We start from the raw sequence: 21,487 nt of genomic DNA, 5'->3' as shown, positions 1-21,487 counted from the left end.
TTGACAATCCATATGATTTTTTAAGATAGATTTTTCTATTTTGGCAAAATTGCTGCTGGGTTTTTAATAGGGGTTACATTGATTGCTTTGTGTATTATTGATATCTTAATAATATTAGGTCTTCTAATCCATGTACATGAGGTGTTTTTCCATTTATTTGTGTCTTTATTCATTCAGCCATTGATGGACACTTAGGTTGCTTCCATATATTGAGTATTGTAAATAATGCTACAATGAACATAGGAGTGCATATATTTTTTAAATTAGTGTTTTCATTCTTCAGATAAATACCCAGTAGTGGAATTGCTGAATCATATGGCAGTTCTATTTTTAATTTTTTGAGGAAACTCCATACTGTTTTCCATAGTGGCTGTACCAATTTATATTCCCACCAATAGTGCACAAGTGTTCCCTTTTCTCCACATCCTTGCCAACATCTGTTTTTTTGTTGTTTTTTTGATATAAGCCATTCTGACAGGTGTGAGGTGATATCTTATTGTGGTTTTGGTTTGCATTTCCCTGATGATTAGTAATCGAGTATCTTTTCATGTACCTGTTGACCATCTGTATGTTTTCTTTGGAAATGTGTCTTTTCAGGCCCTCTGCCTGTCTTTAAATTGGATTATTTGCTTTTTTGCTATTGATTGAGTTCTTTATATATTTTAGATATTAACCCCATATCAGATCTATGATTTGCAAATATTTACTCCCATTCAGTAGGTTGCCTTTTCATTTTGTTGATGGTTTCCTTTGCTGTGCAGAATCTTAAATAAATAATTTGTATTAGGTGCTTCTGACGATATCAATATTATGTTACTTAATGAAACTGTTTTTGAAGTCTTTCTTCTTTTCCTATATTCTGGAAGAATTTAAATTGCATTGGGATTATTTTCTTTTTAAAGCAGTGGTCCCTAACCTTTTTGGCATCAGGGACCAGTTTTTGGAAGACAATTTTCCACAGACGATGGGGTGGGGGGAGCAGGGAGCTTGCTTGCCTGCCTGCCCGCCACTCACCTCCTGCTCTGTGGCCCAGGGGTTGGGGACCCCTGTTTTAAAGGTTTAGTAAATTCCTCTGAGAAACCATCTGGATTTACTGATTTTTTGACCAGCTTTCTCTCTGACAGCCTTACTTATTTCTTTCATGGAAATCAGATTCTTTAGAGTTTTCAAAATCTACTTTCTAGCCAGTGTTGGTAAATTATATTTTGCTAGAAAGTTATTTCATCCATGTTCTCAAATTTCTTTACATGTACTTGAGGAAACTAGTATTGTAATACTTCAAATGTTCTGTTTTTTAAGATAGTTTAAATCTTACCTTTTTTTACTTTCGAATATTTTTCTCCTATTTTTTTCTTGATAACAAGCTAAGTATATTTTCTATATCAGTTTTGCCTTCCTTTTTTTGGAATCGATTTATTTATTTTCTGTGTTCTGTTATTTTCTAACTCATAAATCTCTTCTTATTTTTTTAATTTTATGTTTTTATTGAAGTATAGTTGATTTACAATGTTGTGCCAATCTCTGCTGTACAGCAAAGTGACTCTGTAATAGAGACTTTTTTTTAATATTCTTTTCCATTATGGTTTATCACAGGATATTGAATATAGTTCCCTGTGCTATACAGTAGGACCTTGTTGTTTATCCATCCTATATGTAATCGTTTACATATGCTAATCCCACACTCGCAGTCCTCCCCTCCCCCACCCTCCTCCTCCTTGGCAACCACAAGGCTGTTCTTTATGTCTGTAATTCTGTTTCTGTTTCATGGATATGTTCATTTGTGTCATATTTTAGATACCACATGTTAGTGATTTTTATTAGTTTCTTCCTACTTTCTAAATTCTTGAGTCAGATGATTATTGTTTTTGTTATTTCTTGCATATTAATATCTGTAGTTATGGCTATTTTTGTTTCTCTGAGATTACTACTTTAGCTATCTCATCAGAATATAGCAAAAAGAGTACTAAATTGTGATTAGGGACACAGAGGTTGCAGTCCTTTTTCTCTCTCCTTATCACTCTCTGCATTATCATCTTGGGCAGGTCACTTCGCTTCCTCTTTGGGTTCCAGCTTTCTCAATCAGAAAATGAGGAAATATTTGATGATCCCCAAATTTCTACATTGCTCTCTAGTTTCATGTAATACATCCCTGTCATCAACTTGTGACTCCAAACATTTGAATTGAGTCTGCAATGTGAACTGTAAAGTCTCAAAATTTTAAATACAATATAATAGTGAGTCTATGTACTGTAGTCTCTGGTGTAATCACAAAAGACATGCTTCTAATCATGCTTTAGCTGCAATATGGGAGTCTCAGCCTCAAACAAATTCAAGTCTCTATAAATGTTCTTTATTAACTTAGCACATTTTGTCAGAGTCAATCAACTGTTGAAAGTTATCATGAAAGGTTCATGAGAAAGCATTTCCTCAAGTCCTTTGAAATTCTTGGAGCAAACAAACACCAAGATTGTTAGCAATGAAAAATCAAGCATAGTGCAGCCCTTTGTGAATGGGTTAAGATGAAGGCAAAAGGTAACAACAAATATTTTGTCAGAGTAAGTTTGCAAAAAAGATTTTCTAAGGTTTGGAAGTTACAGAGAAATAAACAATAATGAGAGTAATATTAAATATTAACAGATTCTGCATCTAACCTTTCCTTTAAAAATATAAACCAAAAACAAAATAAAAGTTTATTTAGAGATAATTTAAAAAAATAATGTGAGAGAATGGGAGCCCAATTGTCCAGATTCTTTAATTCATCCATATTATATCAAATTCACATGTAAAATCTCTGTCCATATTTAAAAAATCTATACAATAACTGAAAAAAAATCAGTGTCTTTTATGGAAGAGTTAATGTTACCACAGCAAAATGAAATAGCTTGCTTTGAATTTCCCTATGTACGTGTTTAAGCACTGACATGAACACAATATATTTTACTTTTACCTACTAACACTGAAAATGCCAGAGACAAAATTAAGAGGGAAACAAAATGCCCCTCATTTACATTTATTTTCTAAAGTCATTTTAAGTCTTCCATTTTATAAAACGTTATTATATAACAATGGCAATTATTGCCCAATCTCTATGCATTCTAAATAAATCACTTCTGAGTGGTTTTTCTCTATATTTTACCACATGTTTTAACTATAGGTTTATAATTTTGTAGGCCTAAAAAATGCATTGATTTTTAGATGCATATAAGGAGACCAGTAACAATGCTAAAAATATAAGGATGAATGTATTTAGTCTATTATTTTATTTACCTCTCAAGACAAGTGAAGAAAAATCATATCATATGCAACATTTTGTTCAAAGATTTATGATGCAGCATAATTTCCTTTTCCTTTCAAATAAATATTTAAAAGACAAGTAATTTTAAACAGTTCACCTAATTGAAAGCCTTATGTGAAAATACTGGGAAAATGGTTCAGCATAAATACATCTACAGTGTTCTGTGCGTCTTCCTTTGTAAGTCAGTCCCAGAAACATATAAACCAGCAAGAGTAAGAGCTCAACAGATTTCTGAAATTCTGGCCAAACAGTTCCGAGTTATGGACAAGAGACAGTGGCTTCTTAAGGAGCCAAAGTGGACTTAAAAATATAATTAACATAATAATAGTGCTGAGCATGGTATGAAAGACAATGCATGTGCATTTATTTTGGCTAGCCTCTGATTTAAATTTAGAATTTATCACATGATTTGCATAAGCTTAGATGAGTTATTCACTTTAGTCTATTTTTTTCTTCTCTAAAATGGGAATGATGATGCCTACTTGTTAGGGTTGTTATGAAGACAAATGTATATACAACAGCATAGACACATGGTAAGCATTTCCATATTAAATTCCCATTGCTCTTGTGGCGATCATATTTTTTAAGGGACCACTGTTTAAAATATATAGAAATGCATGTAAAGAATAAAATGTGAGCATGCACATCCAAATAGGGAAAAAATATTCCTTAAAAATGAGTGCAAGCAAATTGAATTATTTACATGGAAATTGAAGTGAATCAAGAAAACATTCAAATTTCCTCTAACTTGGTCAGAGCCAAATCAAATACAAAAGCAGAGTCCTGGACAAACAATATGGTAGGTGTGTCTATTTCATGTCATAAAGTGGATTTCTAATTATGTTGTGTCTGTTTTTTCAGAGGCAAAGGCCCGTTGAAAAATACATCTGATGTGATTAATGCCGCCAAGAAAATTGCCGAAGCAGGCTCTCGAATGGACAAATTAGCCCGAGCTGTGGCTGATCAGGTAATATAAGAGAGAAGAGCAAGCACATGCTGAGTGGGGTCATTAACTAGCTCTTGCGTTCTGTAATGGGTTTTATGCACTCTATAAAATGCCCCCGAAGAATGAATTGTAGAGAATCGCTACCATTTTACAAACTGGTCTCTAACTCTGTGGAGACTGAGTTGATGCCAAAGGTGGGTTCAGTTCAGGAGGGACTAGTAAATCCAATGATCAAAATTCCTTGAGAAAGAAGAGTACCCACTTTTTAAGAGACATAATCCACAAGGAATCATGGATCCTGGCTGTCCTCATTCAGAAAGTCAAATACACTGCACAGGGGGAAGAAAAAGAAAGAACTTTACTTCTTGTTATAATTGATCTCACTGTAATGATGCTCTCATAATAATTTATGCCCTAGGATAAATGGGATGAATCCACATAGTCAAGAACATCCAGATTTCAGCTTTATTTTCATCCAGACTCAAAGGGCATCAGAGATTAATGAAATTCTCAATAATATCTTTTATGCTTTTAGACTGAACTAAGATACATGTTATAATAGTTCACAATCTGAATGTTGAGTGTTTGAGCTTATTTCCAACTTTTCATCTTATTTTGCTGAATTGGAACTCTAAAATCCTGTTCTAAATAAGTCTTGTTGCAATAATGGGCCATTTCTTTTAAGGGTACTTTAGGCAATATACTTTTCCAGATAGCTGATGTTCATCTCTTTAAGAAACCAGTGGCTTACAGTTTGAACTGTTTTAAAAGGAAAATGTTTTAAAATATAAATTAAGATTCTGAAATAGAAAATATTATATAAACTGCTATTTACATGGAGAAAATATTATGAGCATAAATTTGCCTTCTAGACTACAAAACAGTTATGCTCTCTGGAGACAATGAAAAATTTTGGATTGTTTCCTCCCCTGAGATGGTCCTAGTCTCCTATATATATATATATATTTTATACATTTTTATTGAAGTATAATTGCTTTACAATGGTGTGTTAGTTTCTGCTTTATAACAAAGTGAATCAGTTATACATATACATATGTTCCCATGTCTCTTCCCTCTTGCGTCTCCTTCCCTCCCACCCTCCCTATCCCACCCCTCTAGGTGGTCACAAAGTACTGAGCTGATCTCCCTGTGCTATGTGGCTGCATCCCACTAGCTATCTATTTTACGTTTGGTAGTGTACATATGTCCATGCCACTCTCTCACTTTGTCACAGCTTACCTTCCCCCTCCCCATATCCTCAATCCATTCTCTAGTAGGTCTGTGTGTTTATTCCTCTCTTACCCCTAGGTTCTTCATGACATTTTTTTTCCCTTAAATTCCATATATATGTGTTAGCATATGGTATTTGTCTTTCTCTTTCTGACTTATTTCACTCTGTGTGACAGACTATAAGTCCATCCACCTCATTACAAATAGCTCAATTTTGTCTGGTTTTATGGCCGAGTAATGTTCCATTGCATACATGTGCCACATCTTCTTTATCCATTCATCCGATGATGGACACTTAGGTTGTTTCCATCTCTGGGCTATTGTAAATAGAGCTGCAATGAACATTTTGGTACATGACTCTTTTTGAATTTCGGTTTTCTCAGGGTATATGCCCAGTAGTGGGATTGCTGGGTCGTATGGTAGTTCTACTTGTAGTTTTTTAAGGAACCTCCATACTGTTCTCCATGGTGGCTGTACCAATTCATATTCCCACCAGCAGTGCAAGAGTGTTCCCTTTTCTCCACACCTTCTTCAGCATTTATTGTTTCTAGATTTTTTGATGATGGCCATTCTGACCAGTGTGAAATGATATCTTATTGCAGTTTTGATTTGCATTTCTCTAATGATTAATGATGTTGAACATTCTTTCATGTGTTTCTTGGCAGTCTGTATATCTTCTTTGGATAAATATCTAGGTCTTCTGCCCATTTTTGGATTGGGTTGTTTGTTCTTTTTTGTTATTGAGCTGCATGAGCTGCTTATAAATTTTGGAGATTAATCTTTTCTCAGTTATTTCATTTGCAAATATTTTCTCCCATTCTGAGGGTTGTCTTTTGGTCTTGTTTATGGTTTCCTTTGCTGTGCAAAAGCTTTGAAGTTTCATTAGGTCCCATTTGTTTATTTTTGTTTTTATTTCCATTTCTCTAGGAAGTGGGTCAAAAAGGATCTTGCTGAGATTTATGTCATAGAGTGTTCTGCCTATGTTTTCCTCTAAGAGTTTGATAGTTTCTGGCCTTACATTTAGATCTTTAATCCATTTTGAGCTTATTTTTGTGTATGTTATTAGGGAGTGATCTAATCTCATACTTTTAAATGTACCTGTCCAGTTTTCCCAGCACCACTTATTGAAGAGGCTGTCTTTTCTCCACTGTACATTCCTGCCTCCTTTATCAAGATAAGGTGACCATATGTGTGTGGGTTTATCTCTGGCCTTTCTATCCTGTTCCATTGATCTATCTTTCTGTTTTTGTGCCAGTACCATACTGTCTTGATTACTGTAGCTTTGTAGTATAGTCTGAAGCGAGGGAGCCTGATTCCTCCAGCTCCATTTTACATTCTCAAGCTTGCTTTGGCTATTTGGGGTATTTTATGTTTCCATACAAATTGTGAAAATTTTTGTTCTGGTTCTGTGAATAATGTCAATGGTAGTTTGATAGGGATTGCATTTAATCTGTAGATTGCTTTGGGTAGTAGAGTCATTTTCACAATGTTGATTCTTACAATCCAAGAGCATGGTATATCTCTCCATCTATTTGTATCATCTTTAATTTCTTTCATCAGTGTCTTATAATTTTCTGCATACAGTTCTTTTTTCTCCTTAGGTAGGTTTATTCCTAGATATTTTATTCTTTGTGTTGCAATGGTAAATGGGAGTGCTCTCTTGATTTCACTTTCAGATTTTTCATCATTAGTGTATAGGAATGCCAGAGATTTCTGTGCATTAATTTTGTATCCTGCTACTTTACTAAATTCAATGATTAGCTCTAGTAGTTTTCTGGTAGCATCTTTAGGATTCTCTATGTATAATATCATGTCATCTGCAAACAGTGACAGCTTTACTTCTTCTTTCCTGATTTGGATTCCTTTTATTTCCTTTTCTTCTCTGATTGCTGAGGCTAAAACTTCCAAAACCATGTTGAATAAGAGTGGTGAGAGTGGGCAACCTTGTCTTGTCCCTGATCTTAGTGGAAATGCTTTCAGTTTTTCACCATTGAGGATGATGGTGGCTGTGGGTTTGTCATATATGGCCTTTATTATGATGAGGAAAGTTCCCTCTATGCCTACTTTCTGCAGGGTTTTTATCATAAATCAGTGTTGAAGGCTTTCTCTGCACCTAATGAGATGATCATATGGTTTTTCTCCTTCAATTTGTTAATATGGTGTATCACATTGATTGATTTGCGTATATTGAAGAATCCTTGCATTCCTGGAATAAACCCCACTTGATCATGATGTACGATCCTATTAATGTGCTGTTGGATTCTGTTTGCTAGTTGAGGATTTTTGCATCTATGTTCATCAGTGATATTGGCCTGTAGTTTTCTTTCTTTGTGACATCCTTGTCTGGTTTTGGTATCAGGGTGATGGTGGCCTCATAGAATGAGTTTAGGAGTATGCCTCCCTCTGCTATATTTTGGAAGAGTTTGAGAAGGATAGGTGTTAGCTCTTCTCTAAATGTTTCATAGAATTCACCTGTGAAGCCATCTGGTCATGGGCTTTTGTTTATTGGAAGATATTTAATCACAGTTTCAATATCAGTGCTTGTGATTGGTTTGTTCATATTTTCTATTTCTTCCTGATTCAGTCTTGGCACGTTGTGCATTTCTAAGAATCTGTCCATTTCTTCTAGGTTGTCCATTTTATTGGCATAGAGTTGCTTGTAGTAATCATGATCTTTTGTATTTCTGCAGTGTCAGTTGTTACTTCTCCTTTTTCATTTCAATTCTATTGATTTGAGTCTTCTCCCTTTTTTTCTTGATGAGTCTGGCTAATGGTTTATCAATTTGGTTTATCTTCTCAAAGAACCAGCTTTTAGTTTTATTGATCTTTGCTATTGTTTCCTTCATTTCTTTTTCATTTATTTCTGATCTGATTTTTATGATTTCTTTCCTTCTGCTAACTGTGGGGTTTTTTTGTTCTTCTTTCTCTAATTGTTTTAGGTGCAAGGTTAGGTTGTTTATTCGAGATGTTTCCTGTGTCTTAAGGTAGGATTGTATTGCTATAAACTTCCCTCTTAGAACTGCTTTTGCTGCATCCCATAGGTTTTGGGTTGTTGTGTCTCCATTGTCATTTGTTTCTACGTATTTTTTGATTTCCTCTTTGATTTCTTCAGTGATCACTTCGTCATTAAGTAGTGTATTGTTTAGCCTCCATGTTTTGTATTTTTTACAGATCTTTTCCTGTAATTGATATCTAGTCTCATAGCGTTGTAGTCGGAAAAAGATACTTGATACAATTTCAATTTTCTTAAATATACCAAGGGTAGATTTGTGACCCAAGATGTGATCTATCCTGGAGAATGTTCCATGAGCACTTGAGAAAAATGTGTATTCTGTTGTTTTTGGGTGGAATGTCCTATAAATATCAATTAAGTTCATCTTGTTTAAGGTTGTGTTTCCTTATTTATTTTCATTTTGGATGATCTTTCCATTGGTGAAAGTGGGGTGTTAAAGTCCCCTACTATGAATATGTTACTGTCGATTTCCCCTTTTATGGATGTTAGTATTTGCCTTATGTATTGAGGTGCTCCTATGTTGGGTGCATAAATATTTACAATTTTTATATCTTCTTCTTGGATTGATCCCTTGATCATTATGTAGTGTCCTTCTTTGTTCCTTCTAATAGTCTTTAATTTAAAGTCTATTTTGTCTTATATGAGAATTGCTACTCCATCTTTCTTTTGGTTTCCATTTTCATGGAATATCTTTTTCCATCCCCTTACTTTCAGTCTGTATGTGTTTCTAGGTCTGAAGTGGGTCTCTTGTAGGCAGCATATATATGGGTCTTGTTTTTGTATCCATTCAGCCAATCTGTGTCTTTTGGTGGGAGCATTTAGTCCATTTATATTTAAGGTAATTATCGATATGTATGTACCTATTCCCATTTTATTAATTGTTTTGGGTTCGTTATGGTAGGTCTTTTCCTTCTCTCATATTTCTTGCCTAGGGAAGTTCCTTTAGCATTTGTTGTAAAGCTGGTTTGATGGTGCTGAACTTTCTCACCTTTTGCTTGTCTGTAAAGGTTTTAATTTCTCCATCAAATCTGAATGAGATCCTTGATGTGTAGAGTAATCTTGGTTGTAGGTTTTTCTCCTTCATCAATTCAAATATGTCCTGCCAGTCCCTTCTGGCTTGCAGAGTTTCTGCTGAAAGATCAGCTGTTAACCTTATGGGGATTCCCTTGTGTGTTATTTGTTGTCTTTCCCTTGCTGCTTTTAATATATTTTCTTTGTATTTAATTTTTGACAGTTTGATTAATATATGTTTTGGTGTGTTTCTCCTAGGATTTATCCTGTATGGGACTCTCTGTGCTTCCTGGACTTGATTAACGATTTCCTTTCCCATATTAGGGAAGTTTTCAACTATAATCTCTTCAAATATTTTCTCAGTCCCTTTCTTTTTCTCTTCTTCTTCTGGAACCCCTATAATTCGAACGTTGGTGCATTTAATGTTGTCCCATAGTTCTCTGAGAGTGTCCTCAGTTCTTTTCATTCTTTTTTCTTTATTCTGCTCTGCAGAATAAAATAGTTATTTCCACTATTTTATCTTCCAGGTCACTTATCTGTTCTTCTGCCTTGGTTATTCTGCTATTGATCCCTTCTAGAGTTTTTAATTTCATTTATTGTGTTGTTCATCGTTGTTTGTTTCATCTTTAGTTGTTCTAGGTACTTGTTAAATGTTTCTTGCATTTTGTCTATTCTATTTTCAAGATTTTGGATCATCTTTACTATCATTATTCTGAATTCTTTTTCAGATAGACCTTCTATTTCCTCTTCATTTGTTAGGTCTGGTGGGTTTTTATCTTGCTCCTTCATCTGCTGTGTGTTTTTCTGTCTTCTCATTTTGCTTATCTTACTTTGTTTGGGGTCTCCTTTTTGCAGGCTGCAGGTTGGTAGTTCCCGTTATTTTTGGTGTCTGTTCCCAGTGGCTAAAGTTGGTTCAGTGGGTTGTGTAGCCTTTCTGGTGGAGGGGACTAGTGCCTGTGTTCTGGTGGATGAGGCTGAATCTTCTCTTTCTGGTGGGCAGGTCCATGTCTGGTGGTGTGTTTTGGGGTGTCTGTGGACTTATTATGATTTTAGGCAGCCTCTCTGCTAATGGGTGGGGTTGTGTTCCTGTCTTGCTAGTTGTTTGGCATAGAGTGTCCAGCACTGTAGCTTGATGTTCACTGAGTGAAGCTGGGTGCTGTTGTTGAGATGTAGATATCTGGGAGATTTTCACCATTTGATATTATGTATAGCTGGAAGGTCTCTTGTGGACCAGTGTCCTGAAGTTGGCTCTGCCACCTCAGAGGCACAGCACTGACTCCTTGCTGGAGCACCAAGAGCCTTTCATCCACACGGCATAGAATAAAAGGGATAGAAAGAAAGAAAGAAAGAAAGAAAGAAAGAAAGAAAGAAGGAAGGAAGGATGGAAAGAAGGGAGGGAGGGAGGGAGGGAGGGAGGAAGGAAGGAGGGAAGGAAGGAAGGAAGGAAAGAAAGAAAGAAAGAAAGAAAGAAAGAAAGAAAGAAAGAAGATAAAACAAAATAAAATAAAGTAGGATAAAAAATAAAGTTATATAAAAAATAATTATTAAGAAAGAAATTTTTAAAAAAAAAAAAAATAAACCGGACAGATAGAACCCTAGGACAAATGGTGGAAGCAAAGCTATACAGACAAAGTCTCACACAGAAGCAAACACATACACACTCACAAAAAGAGGAAAAGGGGAAAAAATAATAAATCTTGCTCTCAAAGTCCACATCCTCAATTTGGGATGATTCGTTGTCTATTCATGTATTCCACAGATGCAGGGTACATCACGTTGATTGTGGAGCTTTAATCCGCTGCTCCTGAGCCTGCTGAGAGAGATTTCCCTTTCTCTTCTTTGTTCTCACAGCTCCCAGGGGCTCAGCTTTGGATTTGGCCCCACCTCTGCGTGTAGGTCGCTGGTGGGCGTCTGTTCTTCGCTCAGACAGGACGGGGTTAAAGGAGCAGCTCCTTCGGGGACTCTGGCTCACTCAGGCTGGGGGGAGGGGGGGCATGGAGTGCGGGGCGAGCCTGCGGCGGCAGAGACCTGCCTGACATTGCACCAGCCTGAGGCGTGCTGTGCGTTCTCCCGGGGAAGTTGTCCCTGGATCCTGGGACCCTGGCAGTGGTGGGCTGCACAGGCTCTCCGGAAGGGGGGTGTGGATAGTGACCTGTGCTCACACACAGGCTTCTTGGTGGTGGCAGCAGCAGCCTTAGCATCTTATGCCCGTTTCTGTGGTCCACGCTTTTAGCTGCTGCTCGCGCCCATCTCTGGAGCTCCTTTAAGCAGTGCTCTTAATCATCTCTCCTCACGCACCAGGAAACAAAGAGGGAAGAAAAAGTCTCTTGCCTCTTTGGCAGGTGCAGACTTTTCCCCGGACTCCCTCCCGGCTAGCCGTGGTGCACTAATTCCTGCAGGCTGTGTTCACGCAGCCAACACCAGTCCTCTCCCTGCGCTCCGACCGAAGCCGGAGCCTCAGCTCCCAGCACTGCCTGCCCGGAGGGTGAGCAGACAAGCCTCTTGGGCTGGTGAGTGCTGGTCGGCACCGATCCTCTGGGCGGGAATCTCTCTGCTTTGCCCTCCACACCCCTATTGCTGTGCTCTCCTCCGCGGCTTCGAAGCTTTCCTCCTCCGCCACCCGCAGTCTCCACCCGCGAAGTGGCTTCCTAGTGTGTGGAAACCTTTCCTCCTTCACAGCTCCCTCCCACTGGTGCAGGTCCCGTCCCCATTCTTTGTCTCTGTTTTTTCTCTTTTCTTTTGCCCTACCCAGGTACGTGGGGAGTTTCTTGCCTTCTGGGAGGCCTGTCTTCTGCCAGCATTCAGTAGGTGTTCTGTAGGAGTTGTTCCACACGTAGATGTATTTCTGGTGTATCTGTGGGGAGGAAGGTGATCTCCGCATCTTACTCTTCTGCCATCTTCCCCTCCTGGCCCTCCTGTTATTTTTGAGTTGCTTACTCTAATTGTTCTCCCTCATTCCTTAATATAACTGTTTCTCTAAATCCTTGTTGTCTTCAGCATCCTCAATTTTAGAATCCTTCAAGTCAATACTAGATTTACTCATCTTCCAAAGTCTGAAAAGAAAAACACACGATTAAACTATTAGTATTACATTTAAATTAAGCCTACAGATTGTCTCAATTTAACTTTTTTTATACATATGATGGCTAATCTGAGGGAAAGTTTTTTGCTTTCTTTTGCATTTTTGAGGAATACTCAATAGTATAGTTAATTCATTTAAATATTATCATAATTTAAGAATTTCCTGAAATTTGTAGGAATTGAAATTTGTAACATTATTAAATTGCTAATTTCAGGACAATGCCAACTGCCAAGCTTCCTACAGTTTGCAGCATAGGTTGAGCTCCATATGTAACCTAGAAAGTTCATGTAAAAGAGAGGGGAGGGGGTTTGCCTGGTGGTGCATTGGTTTAGAGTCTGCCTGCCAATGCAGGGGACATGGGTTCGTGCCCCAGTCTGGGAAGATCCCACATGCTGCAGAGTGGCTGGGCCCATGAGCCATGGCCACTGAGCCTGCGTGTCTGGAGCCTGTGCTCCACAACGGGAAAGGCCACAACAGTGAGAGGCCCGCGTACCGCAAAAAAAAAAAAAAGAGGGTAGGGACTACCCTGGTGGTGCAGTGGTTAAGAATCTGCTTTCCACTGCAGCGGACATGGGTTTGATCCCTGATCAGGGAACTAGATCCCACATGCATGCCACAACTAAGAGTTCAAATGCCACAACTAAGGAGCTGCTGGCCTCAACTAAGGAGCATGTGTGTGGCAACTAAGACCCAGCACAACCAAAATAAAGATAAATAAATAAATAATAATATTAATTTTAAAAAATAAAAGAGAGGAGAGACAACGAACTTACTTGAAAATATTCATGCGTACATGCAAACATACAGAAATGCACCAGCCAGGAAAGAATGCTGCATTTTTTCTGCAAATGTTCAGGGAATTGTTTGCAAAATGTTGGAATGAGTGGAATGACCAGAGATTGGTGGGTGGTTCTGAAACCAGGTTGTGTTTGGACAGACTCCTTCTTAGGAGTCAGAGTGGATGGAGTTTGGATGGCCTTTCCATTATACTCTGAATCTCACGGCTGAAACTATTTCTCAATATGTTTAGGCTCCTTGAGGTCAATATTTTTTATTGTGATTCTTATTTTTGATTTTGTAATTTTGGATACTTATTTCCAACAATCATGCAACATGAAGCATAGCCCCAAACAGTTTTGGTATCTGGAAAACACACCACACATGTACACACACAAATATCCCAGGATTCAAGATGTATTTTGAGAGTGTGACAAAATATTAAAATGCTATTTAATTATGATGTAACAACAACAACAAAAAAGAGATGAAGTTAAACGTAACACTCTCTTTGTGGTATTCTTCTTATCATCAATTGTGGAGCAACTTGCAATTTTTGCTAATGCTTCATCTGAATGGAGCATTTCTTTCTCAAATTTTGCACCCATTTCTACTATTTCCATGGTATAAGAGTTATTTTTCTTGGCCCATCATGCCTTTATGTGTGTTTTAAATACTTTAGTTTAAATAATAGAATAGGATGAGCATTTTCAAAATGTCTATTGCTTGCCTTTATCTTGCCGGAAAATATTTTTATGAAGATTTGAGATATGCACACAATATAAACTTTTTACGGACTGTTGCATTTTTAATTACTGTTCCATTGAGATAGAACTTCCATTTTAATTTACTACAAGGTATTTGTATCAAAAGCCTTGTCAGCCCTCTAGGGAGATATCATTTTAAAGTTATTTCTTTTCAGTATATGAGTCTCTGGAGTAGGATAAATATTACAGTATTAAGTACTTGTAGGAAGCTAAAAACAGTCTCTGTGGGATTCTTTCTTGATAAATGCAGTTAGTGAAAAAAATACCACAATGGTAAGTGTTATGCATACAAAAGACCCCTTTGTCATTTATTAGATAAATTGCTATGTCAAATGACTGGCTTCACAGTATTAATGAAAGAATTCCCTTTCTTGAACTTGAAGGAAACTTAGCTGGAGTCTTTGTCTCATACTCTTATTCTAAATAACATACTTTGGTTTGGGCTGTAGGTACTCATTTCTTACAATGTTTCATCAAGGATCTGGTGATTATATGTCCTTTGCAAGTGCCAGATTGAGTCGGAACAATAGACTGTCTTGGAGAATTTTGAGCTGAACTTTGGAGAGCGATAGAAATATATTTCAATTACTGGATAGCCATTGGCATTGAAGCTTCAGAAATTCTCTAGGGAATCATGTAAATGTCTGTGGAAGTGTTCAGCTCTGCTCAGTGTGTATTTGATGGATATCTACCCACTTAAGTTACAAAGAGAATTAAAAATCTATGGTCACCAGAATTTTTTTGAGAATTCAAAATCTTTGGTGCATCCTTTGAAGGGTCTTATTGTTACACTTATGAACTTATTTCAATTGGCTTCAAATTCATTTCACTCAAATCTTTTTCTTTTACAGTGGTCTTGATCCTTCTCAGAGTCTCTTGTTTAAAGGAAGTTTATCATGTTGCTAAAATTTGGATAAATATGGAATTCCAAGAAGTATAATAGAGTTCCTTTAGTGAATGATACATGTCTTAGAAAGCCAAAAGAAACAAGTGAATTTTCCCCCAACTAACTGAATTAAAACTCTATCTCGTACTATGGCAGAGAGACTGCCACACAGGATGATTTCCTTCTAGCATCTGTTGCTTTGTTCTCTGTGTTAAAATAACTTTGCATGTAGTGAACGTTGAATGGGCCACTCGGGAAAAACCTATAGATATTGTTTTCTTAGCAGTTTAGAAGATAATTGGTAAAATACTCATAAATGTATCCAGAAGTCCCAGTAAGACTTTCCGGGAGATCATCAATATTTTTTGTATAGAATTTATCAAAGTAGAGCTAACCATTCTAACCTATTGCCTGTGGCCTTCCTAAAATGCACTATAAAGAAGTTAAGTTGAATGGTTGTAATTAAGGTATATGACAGTGAAACCTTTTCTTCTCACAGCTTTTATATAGCAAGTATTAGAAACTGAAGAGTACTTACTAATTGAGATGATCTTTTTTTTTAATGTTTTATAGTGTCCTGATTCAGCATGTAAGCAGGATTTATTAGCCTACCTTCAACGAATTGCCTTGTATTGCCATCAACTTAATATCTGCAGCAAGGTGAAAGCCGAAGTACAGAATCTGGGAGGAGAGCTCATTGTGTCAGGGGTAAGCTGGGACCTGGGCTTCACAATTCAAGTTCCCACTGTTGTACTTCCAAGGCAAGCATTCTTGGCAACAGTACTGCTAAAACCCCCAAACTACAGCGATTCATAGGGAGGTTTTTTTAAAATAATAAATGTTATCACCATTATTCCAGACCTTACAATAACTCACAAAGAACAGTTTGATTTTCCAATTACCCCATGTTTATACTAGCCTTGTAAAATCTCCATTCTTCACAAGAAAACTAATTTCATAGTCTGGAAACTCATTGCCAAGCTGTGACTATTATAATTATTTGGGGCTTTTGTATATTTACTCATTGTAAGTCTACTTCCCTCTGTTAGTCCTAGCAATTTTCATTCTCTGTTCAGGAGCAAGCCTCTCTATGTGTGGATTGTGTTCACATGTTAGAGATGATGAAAACAATAGGAATTCATTCATCAGGTTCCAATGCATACTAGGTTATCAGTAACCCTTAAAAGCCAGAAAATGTTTGAATTTAACACAGGTTGATGTGCTGTTGCCAAAAACTAACATGGTTGTCAAACACTAACAATTATATATCCTTTGTTCAATCACTTCAGCGTTTCCCTTCTCATGAAAATATAAGTATCTGGTCCATTTTAATCAAATGCAAAGAAACAAGAAGTTCAATGATAGAAGAATCATGATTTCTTGGCAAGATTTCCAATGTATGTGTTGAGGTTCTTCACCTTGGCTTCTTTTCCTCCCTCAGTCCCTTTCTTTCAACACAAGGTGCCATCTATTATAAACTATTTGCAAATTCCAAAGTGTGGCTCTGCTACCTTTAGTTCTTTTCCCAGTCAACCATGATGCTGCCATTTTAAGTGTGGCATTACCAGGAACAGAGCATTATCAATATGGTGAATGCCTTGTGAAAATCAGATTGGTCATGAAGCTCAGTTCTTCCTCAAGCCATTTTCAGAAATTCAGCAGGTTGACCATTTGATAAAAAAAATATGTGGAAAAATCATTCTTGAACCCAAAGATTTCAGTTCCTATATTGTTTGGCTTGCAGAAAACATAGCTGGGAAAAGAGCTGATCTGGTTTGCATGGAGATGCCATTTGGAAAGCCTGTTCCATGCAGTCTCACCTAGAGCCCAGTAAATTGCTGTTTTGTGCCTCTTCCCAAAGCATAGTCACCTCTTTGCATTTCCAAAATGATCCTGCTTCAACATTCTTCAACAACCAAGAGCAATCTGTCTTGCAGTGTGTCCTTTCTGCCAAGTTGGTAATAACCAAGATTCTCTCTGCCAAGAAGTGATCAAAACATTGCATCTCCCTTGCTTCCTTTCTTATCTTCAGCCTCAATGGTATAGTTTCCCATACCATTCAGCTTTCATGTCCATCTGTATATAGCACCTGTGGAACCGAGTGCTTTTTGTTTAGCTTGCCTTGTGTGCTTTCATTTGTTACTTTCCAAATCTTATTATTTATATGGATGCACAGAGCATCTTTGTGGATCTCAGACTCCACAACCTCATCTAAGCGAGTTTTACTGGCAGAGTTACTCTCCATCATCCTCTCAGTACCCATTGTTCATCACTGCCTCCAGAGCTTCATTTCCATTGTGTTTTCCTCATTTAGATGTAGTCCAAACCATCACTGGCTTTTATCACTTGCATTGTTGGCGTTTGCAGAGGTGTTTGAGATTGAGAACACCATCAAGAAGCCTGTTTCCTTCTTTGAGTCTTATTGGCAATGTTCATAAATCCTTGCATGGGAGAAGGCTTCTTTTAGAGGAATGTTATACAACTTTATAATAATTCTGAGTGAAACGCATTATAAAGGTTTGCTTATGTTGCTCAGTTATGGGTCTGCTCTTGGTCTCTTCATGATTTTTTTTCCAAGCTTGATTGTTATTTGGTGCCATACCTGCCTGTGTAGTCTGCTGTCTTTGCCACTTCTGCCTCCATCTTATTCTTCATCCTCCTTCACTGATGGCCAATGGAGAAAAAAATCAATATGTTTATTTTGCAAAATAGCCACAAATGACTGCCTTCAAAGTTCTGAAAGAGTCAAGAATGTGAGACCCCATACACACAAACTTTTCAATGATTTTGCCAAGAAAGTGCACCCATGCTTTGAGCCCCATTTATTTTGTTGTCTGGCATGACAAAGTTGCTATATTTTTTAAGGAGAAGCTCCTGTAGTATAAAATGCAATAAAAAAAGAGAAATACTTGAATCTTCCTCCCTTTTTCCCTGTGTCGTTATATACATGGGATTCAAAGCTGTGGCTTCTTCCCTGAAATACGCAAAAGCCTCCAGGAAGGTATATTTGTAAGAAGTCAAAGCTTCTACTAAAACAGCAGAGATTTGGGTAGATTGTTTCCATTTTGCTAAGGAAAATGATTTGGATTTCAAAACTGAGCACCATGTTTTTATAGTCTCATGCTGGCATGATGAACTTATGTTAAACAAAATGCACATATACCATGTCAGCATGTATATGTTTTATGTGAGTCTGTGTGTTCAAACTGAGAAAGGCTTCTTCTGTTATATTTGCATTTGGCTTGAGAGGTAGCTCAGGAAATTTCAACAGGTCAGGGGGACAGTGGATGCCAAAGCTCTTCACGAGTCATGGGAACTAGAGAAATAAAGCAAATTAAAAAAATATGCCTACATATGCTCATTCACACAACTGCTGTCTAAGAAGCACCATTAGTTTTCTGGCTGGCAATCAATTTTCTAAAGTCATTGGCTTAAACTTTTCTCAACAGCAGAAAGGTGCCATTCTTATTAAATCTCAAAGTATAAGATGCATATTTGTGAGCCAATTCAGCTCAACCTGGTTGCTAAGCAGGTAATGGGAAAGGGGATTTTAAAAAAAACCAAAAAACAAAACAACAAAAAAAAACTAAGAGAGTAATAAAAATGTTAGAGAGAATGTGGAAGAAACTAAAGCCCAGACAATTAAACAGCCTGATAGTTTATATACTGGCTTTATTTGCTTTTTAGTTTAGTGTTTGGTAGTTTAATCTCTTAAACCGGTTTACATGCTTTTTGGAAAAAGGACGATTAAAGGAAGAAAAGAAGAAAAAGAGGAAAGGATGGAAGATAGGAAGGAAAAAGCATGAAAGAAGGAAAAAGATAAAACAAAGGAAAGAGAAACTTAACCATAGCATATTATAAATTAGTTTAGTGCAAGTAATATCCATTAAAGGTGACAGTGTTATATTCATCATGAGAGAAAGTTGAGCCACACTTTTTTCAGTATGGAGATATATATTGAATACAAATAAGTTCCAATGTCATGCTATGGAAATTACCTGTATATTTGATTATTGTGTTTTAATTAGTTTTTATTCACTAGGTTTCAGAGGAGTTGATAGGTTCTTTTAAATTTAAAAATGGAGATATACACATGGAACTGGAAAAATGAAAACCATTTTATAACCTTTGATTATCTTTAGCTACCCAAAGATTTATACTTTGCACATTATTCTGAATGAGATTGGAAACACAAAAACAGGGTTTTAGAACATAGAATGCTGAATATCAAGCATTCTGATAAAATGGAAATATTCCACGTACATTATTTTTTTAAGGTTCAAATAAAACAGGAGCCCCATTATAACAACGAAGCCAGAGCACAGGAGCAATAACCCTGCTCTGGACAGGGATTTGATGTTCAGGTCAGAGATGGAGGGATGCTGATATAACTTATAGCTGACTCCCCATGAAAGTGTTACAAGTTAATAGATTTTATTGCATATAAATGCCTTTTTTCACGCAAACAAAATATAGGAACAGAGTTTAGAGGTGAGGAATGTTAGTTCCCTTCGTTCTCAGGCTGATTGAATGGAACCCTGACCTATCCCTGAGGGACTGAGTAATTTGCCCTAATGTGCACTTTTGTTCTTTGTCTTTTAATCTCTCCTTTCCAAATTTGAATTCCTCTCAATTGGGTTATGGAGAGGTTTGACAAGGTGAACAAGTATAATTTGCAACACCAGTAGGATTTGAATTGGTAAAGAGAAAATTGTAGAATAAGGGTCAATTATAGTCACTCTTATAGCCTATGTTTCATATCATTAAAAAAATGGACTAAATTAAAATTAACATGAATATTCATGATGATAAATGAAAAATATTCATAAAAATGCTGGAAACTGAGAACAGTCAAATCAATCCTACCTGACACTGGCATATGATCGAAGATACATATATGCTATATGTATATGCATACATGTATGCACACAACAAATACATGTGATTTGACACTTAAATTTCTTGTTCCCTAAATAAGCAGTAATCAATAACTGAACAAATGGTTGACAAATGTGACATATCTGATTCAATACAATACAGTTTGGGGGCAAATATGGTGTTTATTTGTACCAAGCTACATATACATATATATATATGTATATATATGTATATATATATGTATATATATGTATGTATATATATACATATATATATACATATATACATATATATTTGTAGTATATATATGTACTATATATATATACATATATATATATTTGTACAATGCCATATATATAAATATATATAGATATAGATATAGATAATTGTGTTTTGTTGAGATGAGAATTACATTTTACTTGAAAATTTCTGTGTTCACTCTGTAAAAAAAGTGTCAGTATTTTGTAATGGAATTAAACGTTCACTGAAACAAGCGTTGTACTTAGTTGTGTAGACTTGTACTTTAAACAACCCTTTCTGGGGAAAGAGTCATTTTTGTTATATCTTCTGATTCTGTCTATTGTCAATTCTCGATTATCTCCACTGATCAAAGTATAGTAGTAATGGGAAAAAATCTAAATTGCTAGTTTTCAGTTTGGGTTTGGAATCCACTTATGTGCTTCATTTAAACAAAAGGGTATGTGTTCAGATAACTCACAGCTGTTCCAAAGAATTTTATCCAGACCTTCCAGAGGGTAAGCCATTAAGTATTTGGGCTTAAAGGACTTTTTCTCATCTGGGGAGAGTAGGAGAATCCAGATCCAGGGAAGTAAAATTAAAACAAACTTCAGATTATAAATCTGAATGGAGAGGTAGTGGAGATACTCTGTACCGATAAGAAAATTAAACAGGTATTTATCATTTTCAGAATGGCAGTAGTTCTTTGCACTTAATCTGCTAGTATGATGGGTTGTTGCATAATTCAATCTTTCTCCCAACAACCTGCCCGCTAATCTGTTATGATGGTAAACTATAGCCACTTAAATTCTGATTCCCGCGTTAAGTCTTCCTCCGGTACATCCGTGTCAATGTACATTGTCATTGATTTTTGCACAACACAAATTATGCAAACCTTCAGAGAAAAATAACACTTCAGTGTTTTTGCAGTGCAAATTCATTCTCCCAGTGTTATAAAAGTGACATTTAACAAACTCAAGGTATTATTTTTGGAAGAAATTGGAAATAAAATTTTTTATAAGAAAAGGAAAAAATCTCCTTGGGTGTCAGGCATCATAGGAAGCTTTATGTCTGTAGCACCACAGTGCAAGCTGTCTCCCTGAATTCAAATAATGTTGCACAAATGAGGAAGGTATACTGCTCTGCTATAAGAAGTAACTCTTCAGTTACATACTTAAAGATACTGATTCTAAACTTATCAAGATGGTCAATTCTGTTCACTGAAAAAAAAAATCAGTTATCCACTGATGAAATTAAACCAGTTGGTTATCTTACTGAATTGTTTTCTGCATAGAAAAAGACTTTATAGTCTAATGCTCTCATCCTAAAATAAGAAAACAGACTCTATTGTGGCAAAACTGGTAT

The 21,487-nt window shown here is 36.4% G+C and overlaps 1 protein-coding gene across 2 annotated transcripts in view; it reads left to right on the top strand.

Moving 5' to 3' along the window:
* The window catches only part of CTNNA2 (catenin alpha 2), a 1,196,494-nt gene that overhangs the window by 1,136,616 nt on the left and 38,391 nt on the right, over positions 1-21,487 (top strand). For both annotated transcript variants that reach the window (XM_060027447.1, XM_060027448.1), the window contains exons 16-17: positions 4,157-4,262; positions 15,581-15,715. In XM_060027447.1, the coding sequence (XP_059883430.1) occupies positions 4,157-4,262; positions 15,581-15,715 (241 nt within the window). The remainder of the gene's footprint in view (positions 1-4,156; positions 4,263-15,580; positions 15,716-21,487) is intronic.

This window comes from Delphinus delphis, chromosome 12, assembly GCF_949987515.2.
Source record: "Delphinus delphis chromosome 12, mDelDel1.2, whole genome shotgun sequence".
Taxonomy (NCBI): Eukaryota; Metazoa; Chordata; class Mammalia; order Artiodactyla; family Delphinidae; genus Delphinus; species Delphinus delphis.
This window is presented reverse-complemented; position numbering and strand designations above follow the sequence as displayed.